The 13,004-nt window shown below is 48.7% G+C and overlaps 1 protein-coding gene across 1 annotated transcript; it reads left to right on the top strand.

The window, feature by feature from the left end:
* The first annotated feature begins 2,190 nt into the window (after window positions 1-2,190).
* On the top strand, window positions 2,191-12,802 carry DCXR (dicarbonyl and L-xylulose reductase). Its single transcript, XM_066586540.1, has 9 exons — window positions 2,191-2,247; window positions 4,692-4,809; window positions 4,877-4,974; window positions 5,804-5,958; window positions 6,080-6,122; window positions 6,196-6,295; window positions 10,279-10,343; window positions 11,456-11,573; window positions 12,417-12,802. The coding sequence occupies exons 2-9, from the start codon at window positions 4,758-4,760 to the stop codon at window positions 12,518-12,520; spliced, it is 735 nt and encodes a 244-aa protein (XP_066442637.1). The 5' UTR covers window positions 2,191-2,247; window positions 4,692-4,757; the 3' UTR covers window positions 12,521-12,802.
* The last annotated feature ends 202 nt before the right edge of the window (window positions 12,803-13,004 follow it).

The raw sequence follows: 13,004 nt of genomic DNA, 5'->3' as shown, positions 1-13,004 counted from the left end.
AAAGTGGTAACAGGGCATAACGGATGCAAATATAGGGGTTGTGTGTACAGCACTGGTAGACCGGTATGAGCAGATGGAGGATTTTTTAAGTAAACCCATTAATAATACAATTCCCCCAAAAAGTTTTATTTCTTGGATGCTTGTGGGGCTCCAGAATATGGAATAGACAGAGGTGCATGTGCAGATCAGCAGAGGGGCCTGGGACTAAAGACCAGGTAGGGGGACATAGCCGGAGCCCTCAGGATCGAATGGGAGAGATGAAACTAACTTTTTTTTAACTTACCCATCGTTCAGCTTACAGCCGTCCCGTGTAAATGGGGCATTAGACAGGCAAATATACCTTTCATCGTCACTGTCACGAAGGTCTGTTTATCCACTTTCACTTTTTTTCTCATTATCCTTTTTTTAAGGTATTATACAGAAAATGATCCTTTTTATATGAACACAGCGCAATATCCCTAAACAAGGGTCCCAATGTCCAATCGGGTTTTAGGATTTCACAGAGTTCACAAATGGTTCTTTTGATAAATGGAACAGGTTTATAACAGAAACTAATTAAAAAACAAAACTAATCAATTTCCCTTTTTTCGATAGGGCAACAGATTATCTCTTTCTTTAATTCACTGTTTGCTACTTTAATATTTGTTCAGTTTAATACATTTGTTAGTAATTATCTACATGCTTTCTTCATAAATGCCAATAGAGCTACAAATATATGTGCTGGCACGAACTACCCCGGTGGCAGTCTCCCAAAAACAGGAAAGGTATTAAAACATAGCGAGTCGTTCTTGTCCCTGGATGCTGAGTATAATGAACTCCTAAAACTATCATTTTTTTTGTTAATTTCACATTTTAAAAAGTGGATTATATCACTATCCTCAAATGGGATTTGGGTTGCATCATGGAAGTGACTTAAGTGCCCAACAAGCTCATGCAGCTGTCCATCATCACCTTCTCATAGCCATCCATCATCCACCATTGACATCTTACTACTGTGTCGTTCAGAAGTGATGAAATTATTTTTCAAAGTATCCCTAACGATGTTAGCTAGATCTGGAGCCACTGAGAACCCTATCAGGCCTCAGTCACACGGGCGTTTTGACGCACAAATTTTTGAACGCATCAGTCATGCGTTCAAAAAATTGCGTGACCGACGCGTGCTAGCAGCGTTTATCTGCTCAAAAAGAGCGCTGCCCGCTATCCCCTGCTGCGGCTGTGTCAGCTGCAGCAGGAGATTCCTTGGATGTGAAACCCCTGGATGCTGTCACATCCAGGGGTTTTACCTGTGGTCAATGGGGCCGGCGGCAGCAGCGGCGTCCCCCCTGACATACAGAGAAGATCGTGATCCCCTGGCATAGCTGTGGCAGAGAATTTCTCCATCTCTTCGGGGAGTCCCCTTGTCACTGAACACTGTGACAGCATTGTCACCGTGTCTAGTGAAAATGGGACTACAATACAGCCGGCTCCACTGAAAGCAATGGGCTGCCGGCAAGCGCTGCTGTGATTTTCAGGGAAGGGCTTCAAATATAAGCCCGTCCCTGAAAATCAATCCAAAACTGTGTAAAAAATTTTTAAAAAATGTATACTTACCCCTCTGCAGCCGCGTCCAGCCGACTCTTCTCTTGCACTGCTCTGAGGATTTTTCAGCAGACAGGGATTTAAAATCCCCGCCTGCTGAAAATACTGCCTCTGATTGGCTGAGCACTTTGACCAATCAGTGGCAGCTCTCAGCTATTGAATGACAGCTGAGAGCTGCCTCTGATTGGTCCCTGTGCTCAGCCAATCAGGGGCAGCACTCACCCATTCATGGTTTCTCATACACAAAACACCGGTTTGCCACAGAACGCAGTTACATGCGTTCTACAAACCAGTGTCCTATAATTTTCGCTGCAGGCGTTTTTCCACATGTAAAATTCGCACATGTGACCGCTGCTATTGAAAAGCATTAGTTCTATCTAGTGCAAATTTTTTGATGTGCAGAAAAACGCCCATTGCAAACACCCGTGTGACTGAGCCCTGAAGGTCCCCTGCAGACGCAAAAAATAGCCAAAATCTAAAATAGTTTTACTGAGCGAAGATTCCAAATGTGTAATCAAGAATAATCATTGCTCAATGAAACATCATTGCATAACCCGTCTCTTACACAACGAACCCCCCCCCCCCCCCCCGGGGAATAAGACTTTACATCTAAGGCGCAAAGAGAAGTAACGTCTTCAGAATCTGAACCCTCATTTCTTCCAAGAAATTGTAAGTATCCTTTAATCCAACAGTCACATGAATATTGGAAAAGACCTCTCAGAACATGACACTTTTACTGCAGATTTTAACCCCTTAGGGGCACGGTCATTTTCTTCTTCCATTTTTCCTCCCCACTTTTAAAAAATGATAACTCCTATTATCCATCAATGAAGCTTTCTGGGGGACTGGTTTTTTTCTAATGGTACTTTTAATGTACTGGAGAACTTTTAAAAATTCTAAGTGGAGTGAAATGAAAGAAAAAACAAAATGCTGCCAAGTTTGTGGGCCGGTGGGGTTCAATGGTGTGCAAACTGCAGCAAAAGTGACCTAACTTCATTCTGTGGGTCAGTATGATTCCGCAATACAAAATGTATATAGTTTATTTTTGCTATACGCCACACGTTACGTTGATAGAGCGGATTTTTATGGACAATACTAAATAGTACTAAGTAGGTTTTTTTAACCCCTTAATGACGCAGCCATTTTTTTTTGTTTTTTAATTTTCATTTTTTACTCCCACCTTTAAAAAAATCATAACTCCTTTATTTATCCATCGCCATTGCTGTATGAGGGCTTGTCTTTTGCAGGACGAGTTGTATTTTTCAATGGTGCTATTTAAAGTATCATATACTGTACTGAAAAACTTTTACAAAATTATAAGTGGAGTAAAATGAAAAAAACCCCGACATTCTGCCATCTTTTAGTGCGTCTTGTTTTTGAGGCGCACAAACTGCAACAAAAGCGACATGATAACTTTATTCTACCGGTCGGTGCGATTACTACGATACCAAACTTGTAGAGTTTTTTTTTTACTGTACTACTCTTTTTTTTTTTCAAAGACATTTAATTTTTTTCCATTATTTTCTGCGGTCATTTTGTGCGCGCAATAACTTTTTATTTTTCCATCAACATAGTTCAGCAAGGGCTCATTTTTTGCGGGATGTTCTGTAGTTTCTGATAGTATCAATTTGGAGTACATATGACTTTTTGATCGCTTTTTATTGCGTTTTTTTCTGGGAGACAGGGTAACTGAAAAAGTGCATTTCTGGCATTATTTTTTTTTTTTGGACGATGTATACCGTGCAGGAAAAATAATGTGCTACTTTGATAGATCGGACTTTTACGGACGCGGCGATACCCAATATGTATTTTTATTTTAGGATTTAGATTTTTTAATAGATATGGCAAGAGGGGGGTGATTTAAACTTTTCTTTTTTTACAATTAATAAAACTTTATTGATTTTTTTTTAACTGTAAAGCCCCCCTGGGGGACCAAAACCAGCGATGCTTTGATCACTCCTGCAGTATGATGTAATGCCATAGCATTACATCATACGGCCATTTGACAGGCAGTCTATCAAGCCAACCCACGGGGACGGCTTGATAGGCAGTCTGCTAAGGCAGCCCTGGGGCCTTTCAAAAGGCCCCTGGCTGCCATGACACCTGCACGGCTCCCCCGCTCGCACCGCAGAATTGAGAGCAGCATTTAAAGGGTTAATAGCCGCTGATGCCCGCGCTGTATGCAGAGAGGTCGCCCCGCGACCTTTCTGCATACATCCCCTGACGTTCGGGGGGACAGGCGAGGGGAACCTCCTGGTGGGACGGCGCCAGTATTTCCAGCTGCATCTGTGACAGACCTCCGGCCAGAGCTTCTAACACAGAGGTGGCAGCTGACCAGAGCCGGCACTACCACGGGTCACCTCCAGAGGGCGCAGTGACAGAAGTGCAGTGCATGTGGCCCCGCCAGCATCGCTGGGTATTATGGGGTCCCCGCTGGGTGTAAAATAAGAGCCAGGAATCCCATTTCAGCACGGAAGCCACATGTATCACCAGCGCCCCCCTGTGGTCAGGCAGCGGGAGGGCAGTGTGCTCCTTCCTGCTCCGCATGTAATCAGCAGCGCCCCCCCTGTGGACAGTTGGCGGGAGGTCCGGGTGCTCCTTCCTGCTCTGCTAGTAATCACTGGCGCCCCCCTGTGGACAGGTGTTGGGAGGACCAGGTGCTTCTTCCTGCACCCCGCCACATATAATCACGAGCCCCCCCCCCTGTGGACAGGTGGTGGGATGGCTGGGTGCTGCTTCCTGCTCCCCACTACATGTACCACCAGCACCCCCCTGTGGACAGGCAGCGGGACGGCCGGGTGCTCCCTCCTACTCCCCACCGAATGTAATCAGCAGCGCCCCCCTGTGGACAGGCCACAGGAGGGCCGGGTGCTCCTTCTTGCTCCGCATATAATCACCAGCGCCCCCCTGTGGACAGCCAGCGGGAGGACCAGGTGCTCCTTCCTACTCCCCACGGCATGAAATCAGCAGCGCCCCTCTGTGGACACGCGGCGGGAGGGCCGGTGCTTCTTCCTGCTCAGCATGTAATCAGCAGCGCCCCCTTGTGGACAGGCGGCGGAAGGGCCGGGTCCTGCTCTCCGTACTTTCTGCAGCGTTGACACTTTGTCTTCCAGCTTGGTTAATAAACAGCCGCGGTTCCTCCCGCCGCCCCCCACAGTTGCCTGCTCGCTCCCGCCAGGATGGACATCAGCTTCAGCGGACAGCGAGGTCTGGTCACCGGCGCCGGGAAGGGTGAGTGCCGGGACCGGGGGGGACGGACCCCGCCGCCGCAGTGACTAATGGAGGCTTCTTCCTGTAGGGATCGGGCGGGCGACGGTGAGGGCGCTGCGGGCAGCCGGAGCAGAAGTCATCGCCCTGAGCCGGAGCGCCGATGACCTGCAGAGCCTGGCGAGGGAGGTAATCACTGTTATACCACCACCCAGCGGGCCAGGGAGGTAATTACACTGTTATACCCCCACCTAGCGGGCCAGGGAAGTAATTACACTGTTATACCCCCACCTAGCGGGCCAGGGAAGTAATTACACTGTTATACCGCCACCTAGCGGGCCAGGGAAGTAATTACACTGTTATACCGCCACCTAGCGGGCCAGGGAAGCAATTACACTGTTATACCACCACCTAGCGGGCCAGGGAAGTAATTACACTGTTATACCGCCACCTAGCGGGCCAGGGAAGCAATTACACTGTTATACTGCCACCTAGCGGGCCAGGGAAGCAATTACACTGTTATACCGCACATACTTGCGTTTTTTGTGCGATGCGTTTTTAATATTAGAAAATCCAGTTGGCATTTGCGTTAAAAGAATAGCAGCGCTATCGCCTGACAAGTGTGATGGCGCCCTCACTGACTGCATCTAATACAGGACATGTCTGACCCCCACATCATGTCTGGGGCTGCAGGCTCGTTTCTCGGCTATGTATTGCCCGGGCTCTAGGCATTTCCTGGTGATTTGTTGAACTGAACACACTTGTAATCATGTGTTTTACTGCCCTCTAGAGGGACTAGGTGGTAATTGCACTGTAATAGCACCCACTAGACAGCCTGTAAGATGATAACACATACCGCCATCTAGAGGGCATAGGTAGTTATGCCTCTTTCTAGAGAGCTTAGGCAATGATTACACTGTTATACTGCCCCCTAGGCGGCTCAGGAGGTACTTTGAGGTAATTCATTTTAGTACCATAATTCCTATATACAGTATATGAGATTTTGTTCTCCCCGCAGTGCCCAGGAGTGGAGACCGTGTGCGTGGATCTGGGGGACTGGTCGGCGACCGAGGCGGCGCTGAGTAACATGGGGCCGGTGGACCTTCTGGTGAACAACGCAGGCGTCGCTCTGCTGCAGCCCTTTCTTGACGTTACGCAGGAAGCGTTTGATCGGTACATATCCCGTATCTTCAGTGTATTTCCCTGCATGATACAATGGCTGTTCGTGCCGCTGTCACCTCCTGCGCCCGTTATCACCCCACGTGATAGTTATCTCCGCACTATTCCTTTCTAGGAGCTTTGATGTGAACGTGAGAGCCGCCGTCTTGGTGTCACAAGTGAGTCCCCGCTAGCATCTAGTAGAGGGGATTTGCTCTCTCCTTTCTAAATGCCCCCTATATATCCCACCAGATTGTCGCCCGTCAGATGATGAAGCGCGGAGTGGGCGGCGCTATTGTGAATGTATCCAGCCAAGCATCACAAGTGGCACTGCAGGATCACGCCGTCTATTGTAAGTACAGCCCGTGCATTAGGTATATAGGAATAAAGGGGGTTTAAACCCTCCTGTAAACCATAAGAAATAGATTTACGTATATTACGTATATTACACTATTATACAGGGGGTGGACAAAAATATGGAAACACCTATGAAATGCATGGGGTTTTAATCATTAGCAGTGAGTTGCCCTGTTGACCTCTGCTTTGTCAAGTGCTTTCCCACTAAATTTGTGTTAACTTCACCTCTTGCCCTGCTCTGGGTGGTTTTGGGAGCCAGCTGGTAACTGCAGCTGAGTGGCTCAAACCCCTGACCAATGGAACCTTGTTGCTCCGGCAGATGTTCACTTCTGCCCGGCAGCATCTGTGTCATATTACCTCCACTTATTGAAATATGATTTATAATCCCATGTAACTTAAAGGGGTTGTCCGGCCACACAGGGTAAAAATTTTTATAATGCTGCTGCTTTCCTTTCAGTAAGGATAGTAACAGACAGCATACAGGGGCTCAAACCGGCAGGCAGATCAGCTGTAATGTCAGTTTCTTACCTTAGAATCTGATCTTCACTGCAGCTTTCAAAGATGGCGCCTCTGTGCTGCCTTCCCACAATGCTCTGCGCTCTCCCTCTTCTGTGTGCGCGCTCCCGATGGCAGTAAGAGACATGAAAAGGCAGAATTTCCCTCAGCTCACGTCCTAGCCCCGCCCACGACACGCCCACCTCTATTGAACTGCTCTACAGTCTCTCCCCGCCCAGGCCCCGCCCCCTGCTGCATACTATAATCAGAGGGGGTGTGGCCAGGGGAGACTGCGTTATACACTCATGGTTCAGGATAAAATCCTGGCATGAGTGTAAACAGCATTACTGTGCATAGTGAATGGAGACGGGCTGGGGAGAGCCCAGAGAGAACTCTCCTGCAGCCCCCCACTGCAAGGCTACCTACTGCCCCCCCACCCTGCTAAAGTGAAACAAAACATTTCCCCCCCCTCACATGCCCTCATAGTGCCCCTCCCACAGCGACCCCCCCTCACAATGACCCCCCCCCCACAGTGCACTCTCCCACAGTGCCCTCCTAATGATCCCCCACAGTGCCACAAACAGTGCCCTCTACAGTACCCCCTACACATGCCCCCCAGTGTCACCCCTACAGTGCCCTCCAAAGTAGCCCCCCTCATTCACCCCAACCACAGCATTCTCCACAGTCCCCCCTCAACAGTGCCCCCCCAGTATTCCCCCCCCACAGTGCCCTCCGCAGTACCCCCCCTACACATGCCACCCCCCCAGAGTCCCCCCCACTGCACTCCAAAGTAGCCCCCCTCCACATGCCCCCCATCCACAGCGCCCCTATACAGTGCCCCCCCTGTGACCTCCCCCACAGAGTCCCCCTTTACAGTGCCCACACACAAGTACACTAACAGCACCCCCCCCTCCCCCCTCCCCCCGGGACTTCTGACAGCCGGGTCTCCTGACATTGCACACACACACATCACATCACTGCACCCCCCCCCCTCCCCCCGGGACTTCTGACAGCCGGGTCTTCTGACATTGCACACACACACACACATCACATCACTGCACCCCCCCCCCTCCCCCCGGGACTTCTGACAGCCAGGTCTCCTGACATTGCACACATGCACGCACGCACGCACGCACGCGCGCGCACACACACACACATCACTGCCCCCCCCGGGACTTCTGACAGCCACTTGCACACATCCATCCACCCCCCCCACCCCCCCACGAGAGCCCGCCCCTCCTCTCATTCTTACCTTGGAGTTGAAGAGCCAGCAGACACGACTCCCCTGCAGGCAGAACTGAGCTTCCCAGGCTGAAGTTCTTCTGCACATGCGCAGAGCTGTGCTGGAGAGGCGCGTCCCCGGTCGTCCCGACAAGAAGAGGACTAGAGACTTGTCGGAACCAGGAACCATGGCAACCGAGGAGCAACACAGGGGGGGGCAGCCAAGAGGTAAGTGAATAACTTCTGTTTGCCTAATTTACAATGCACAATGTATATTACAAAGTGCATTGTATTGGGCAAACAGAAGTAATGAGACCTAATGTTTATGGCCGGACAACCCCTTTAAGACCTGTAGAGACCGCTTTTAAGGCATGCATTTCATACAGTGTTTCCATATTTCTGTCCACCCCCTATATATATGTAATCATAGGAGCAGAAAAACAGAATGCCTAGGCAAAAGAGATTCAAGCTACAGCAGAAGCGAAGGCACTGAGCGGACCCTACATTAATGTTGATGGGGTCTGTTGGCTGATGTTGAGCCCTCCAGCACTAGTTTGTCCTGCGTTTTAACAAAAATCGTGGATGGAGGCTCTGAAGGGAACCTCCGCTGCCGATACGAGCCTTTAGGTGGAGTTCACACGGGGCGGATTTGCCACGGGATTTCCATGCAGACGCACCGCACCGACATTCTGCGGCATCTACAGTAGCAGCAAAGGAGTCTAAAAATCTCATCCACAAGCTGCGGAAATAACCGCGCAAAACCCGTGCAGAAATCGACAAGAGATGCGGAAATCACTTCCACAGCATGTTAATTTTATCGCCATTTCCGCTACGGAATTCACCTCTGCTCAATGAGGGGGAGAACCCCCAACGAATGGTGCAGCTTTGGAGGCAGACGTTCCGCTGCTGATCTTCTGCGGACACTCCATTGGAAATCAATGTGATCCCAGCCTTAGGCCTCATGTCCACGGGCGGTTCCGGTGCCCGCGGAATCCGGTAATCTGACCCTATCCGTGACCGAGGACACTGCTTTACGTGTTCAAGTCTTCTGCGTTCCGTTCGGGTCTTCTATTTCCGGGTCCTTTGAACTCCAGCTTTCCCACGGAATCCATGGCCCGTCCACAATTCAATTGCAGACGGGCCACGGATTAATGGCTTCCGTTGAATTTAATTTGCGGACGCCCATGTTTCCCTACGGGCGGCTTGATTTGCAGAGCTTTCACGCAGGGCACCCCGCCCGTGGACATCGGGCCTTTGTGCTGTAACTCTTCTCAGCCTCTCTGCCAGTCCTATACACTCAGTAGGCTTCAGTGCCAGGTTCTCTGTACAGACATTGTCTCACCGTGCCATGGGCGGTTGTAGCCACCTTGTGGGTCAGCGTTCTGTTCGTGACCTTGCATCGCACGAATTTATGATGTAATTCTCAATATTCCACAGCTATAGGGTCTGGGAAGCATCCGGTCCATATGTCAAATGTATCCATAGGCCCCTATTCACACAAAGGAAGTCTAGAGTGTCCATTGGGCCTCCGGCAGGCTTGTATATATATTTTCTGCTGTATGGAAAAGCCGTGATTTTTAACATTGGAGGCAATGGGCAACAGAAGTGGGGTGGGGAGGTGGGGGGGCATTTAGTGGCTCGTTCCACTGAGGGGTCTTGTAGATGTCCTTACTGAACACCGACTGTCCTACTGATGAACATCCCTTGATATTAATGGCGTTCTCTTACCATGGAGTGTGATGGCATCTGGTTAGGACTTTCCTACTTGGGAAGGGTCTATCTGCCGGAATCTCAGAATAAAGAGGCCGCAGCGATTCACCGTTTCTTTTGCACTAGCGTGGAACGAAGCGTAATCTCAAGACTTTCAAATACAAATGATGGGGATTCATACAAAGCTCACGCCAGCAGTACGGGGTTTGCCCATAAACTTTTGACTTTTTGCTGTTTTATGCTTCGCACTCTACTTTTCCATCGTGGAAAGAAAGGGGTCGGGATTTGGGTGGAGGGAACTTTTTAGACTGATTCAAGAATTGTGACTTTTTAAAGAGTTGCAATCTCCCTCCAGTAGGTGGGAGGTGTAAAAGGTGACCCCACATCTCAGTATATGAAGATGCAACTAATTTATCATCGGCGTGTGACACGGTGATATATTTGGCGCAGATAGTGGTAACATGGCCGCAGCACAACTGGCTTTTGAAGAACGATCATAATACATTCTTTCCTAAGTCTTTAGAAATAACATTTCATACTGTGAGTCCGCAGGTTCCACCAAAGGAGCTTTGGACACGTTAACTAAGGTGATGGCTCTGGAACTGGGACCCAAAAAGGTGAATATCTGTTCTTAGTACTGAAGTAATGTGACATGGCCGGTACATATTAATAGTAGAGATGAGCGAGTATACTCACTAAGGCACATTACTCGAGCGAGTAGTGCCTTAGCCGAGTATCTCCCAGCTCATCTCTAAAGATTCGGGGGGCAGGGAGGAACGAAGGGGAGATCTCTCTCTCCCTCCCCCCCCCCCCCCCCCCCCCGCCGCAACTCACCTGTCACCCGCACCGGCCCCACGAATCTTTAGAGACGAGCGGGGAGATACTCGGCTAAGGCACTACTCGCTCGAGTAATGTGCCTTAGCGAGTATACTCGCTCATCCCTAATTAATAGACCTTCGGCATGAAGATGACTCCAAAGTTCGACATGAGATCCAGCAGGGTTATCTTCCATGATTGTTAGCACCCATCTGAACTTCTTCCACCATTGCCTAATAGACGCAGACAGTAGTTGTAAAATGTATTCATTGTGGAGCCTAAGAAACTCTCCAATGAATGAGAACAATAAAAAACTTCAGGTTTTACCAGACCGCCCCTTTAATATGGATGCGTTTCCTCTTTAATAATAAACTGTATAGATCAGAACGTATATACAGCCTCAATTAGGGGGTATCTAGCATTTAACATGTAACATATTTGTAGTTTAAAGGGGTTGTCTGGGACTTTTACTATGGATGACCTATGCTCAGGATAGGTCATTATTAGTTGATCGTCGTACGTCCACCATCCATGATCCCCCACCAATCCTTTGTTTGCCAGACCACCATCAATACAGACAGCACAACAAGCAGATAGCACTGTCTGTATTGCAGTGGCCCTGATTGGTACTACAGGCACAGCTGCCATTGAAATCACTGCAATGCTATCTGCTTCAGGCACTTTCTGCACAGACAGAAGGCGCAGTGAACAGCTGATTGGTGAGGATCCCAATGGTGGGCCCCCACCTATCACTACTGATGAACTATCCCGAGGATAGGTCATCAATAGTAAAAGCCCTAGACAACCCCTTTTAAATTGCCCAACCAACCCTAGGAAAGTGATCACTTCAGGTATCTATGTAGGGAGGAATATAGTAAAACTTTCCACTGTTTTATTCAATGTTTGTTTGCAGATTCGGGTAAATTGTGTGAACCCCACCGTGGTAATGACTGACATGGGACGTGCGAACTGGAGTGATGCTCAAAAAGCTGCTCCGATGCTGAATCGGATCCCACTAGGTCGCTTCGCTGGTGAGTAGTTTCTGATCAAATCATCACAAGTTCTAAAAATTCTGCACTCTTGCATTGCCTAGAGGAGGGCACATCCTACTTTACTGTCACCAGGATATCTGGCAGCGCATCTGATGACCCATTCTCTTCTAAGTCTTCCAGGCCTTTCCATTGATGGCTTATCCTTAGCACAAGCCATCAGTGTATGATTGATGAGAGCCTGACCCAAGTGATCCCAAACAATGAGCAGAACTAAGCGGCACTGTAAGACCTCATTCATACAGGCTATTTTACTGCGCGTGTAAGTGCAAGTATGTGTTGTTTTATCCAGGCACAGCACTGTACATAAGAGTGGTGGCTGTCCCCGGTACTGCAGCTTGGCGTTCTTCACTTGAATGGTGCTGAGTACTCTTCATCTTTCTAATAGGTAGAGGTCCCCAATCATAAATTTAATTGACCCATTCTTAGGATTGGCCATCAAAGTGCTTGAACACTCCATAAAAAAATCAAGTACAGTGTTTTTAGATATTACATGAAGCAGTGTGTTAAAGGGGTCTGTCCATATGTACTATTAAGGTACATGGATTTTATACTGTAGATGAAGTGAAAAGCTCCAGGTCTTCTGTAAGATTACTCAGAGGACATCAGCACAAGAGCAGGTAGACAGTGGCTTTGCAATCAGGTGTTGGTGATGTTTTCTCCTTATTTTACCCCTTAACGACCGCCCATACGTCTTGACAGCAGCCGATAAGGGGCTTTAATCTGCAGCGCCATCTTTTGACATTTTCCATTACTACTATATCTTGGTCCTCGGTGCTGACATGTGTATGGGCGGCTAATCTCATGTTCCTTGCTGTCTTTCAGAGGTGGACGAGGTGGTTCACAGCATCCTCTTCCTGCTCAGCGATAAAAGTGCCATGATCACCGGGTCCTGCCTCCCTGTGGATGGAGGGTTCCTGGTAACCTGATCACTGGACAACCGATTCCTCAGGTTGGCGGATAACCCTGATGTGCCAGCTGTCTGCCCCTTACGCTAGAACAACCCTGGAAGCTTACACCTAGATCTTCCGTGGTAGTGAAGCTCTCATTATTGGATATATTTGTCTGTCCTTTAAGCTTTTCTGGCGAGAGGAAATGTGATTATAGCCAGGACAAGCTTGTGTAATGAAAACATATATCTATAGCATCAGTGAGCGGATCAGTGCTCTGCCTGTCTTACAAGCTAATCAATAAACCATTACTGGAAACACTCCGGGGCCTGGATAATTGTATTTCCACAGGCTCAGGTAGGATCCAGGAGCAGGTGGAGAACACCAGAAAATGTGTGGTTGGATGCAACATGTTATGTATAGCCAATCTGCTCCAGAATATATCATCATTGAAGGTGTATGGAGTCACGTAATAACATTTACTGTACAGAGATTGGAGGAAGAATAAGATGAACGGCCAATA

This window comes from Eleutherodactylus coqui, chromosome 13, assembly GCF_035609145.1.
Source record: "Eleutherodactylus coqui strain aEleCoq1 chromosome 13, aEleCoq1.hap1, whole genome shotgun sequence".
Lineage (NCBI taxonomy): Eukaryota > Metazoa > Chordata > Amphibia > Anura > Eleutherodactylidae > Eleutherodactylus > Eleutherodactylus coqui.
The sequence above is the reverse complement of the archived record's forward strand: the minus strand, read 5'-3'. Positions and strand labels throughout refer to the sequence as shown.

Coding starts and splice junctions, on each gene's coding strand:
- DCXR (XM_066586540.1), top strand. CDS start 4,758: ATGGACATCAGCTTCAGCGGACAGCGAGGTCTGGTCACCGGCGCCGGG. Junction 4,810..4,876: donor GGTCACCGGCGCCGGGAAGG/GTGAGTGCCGGG, acceptor TTCTTCCTGTAG/GGATCGGGCGGGCGACGGTG. Junction 6,296..10,278: donor GCAGGATCACGCCGTCTATT/GTAAGTACAGCC, acceptor GTGAGTCCGCAG/GTTCCACCAAAGGAGCTTTG.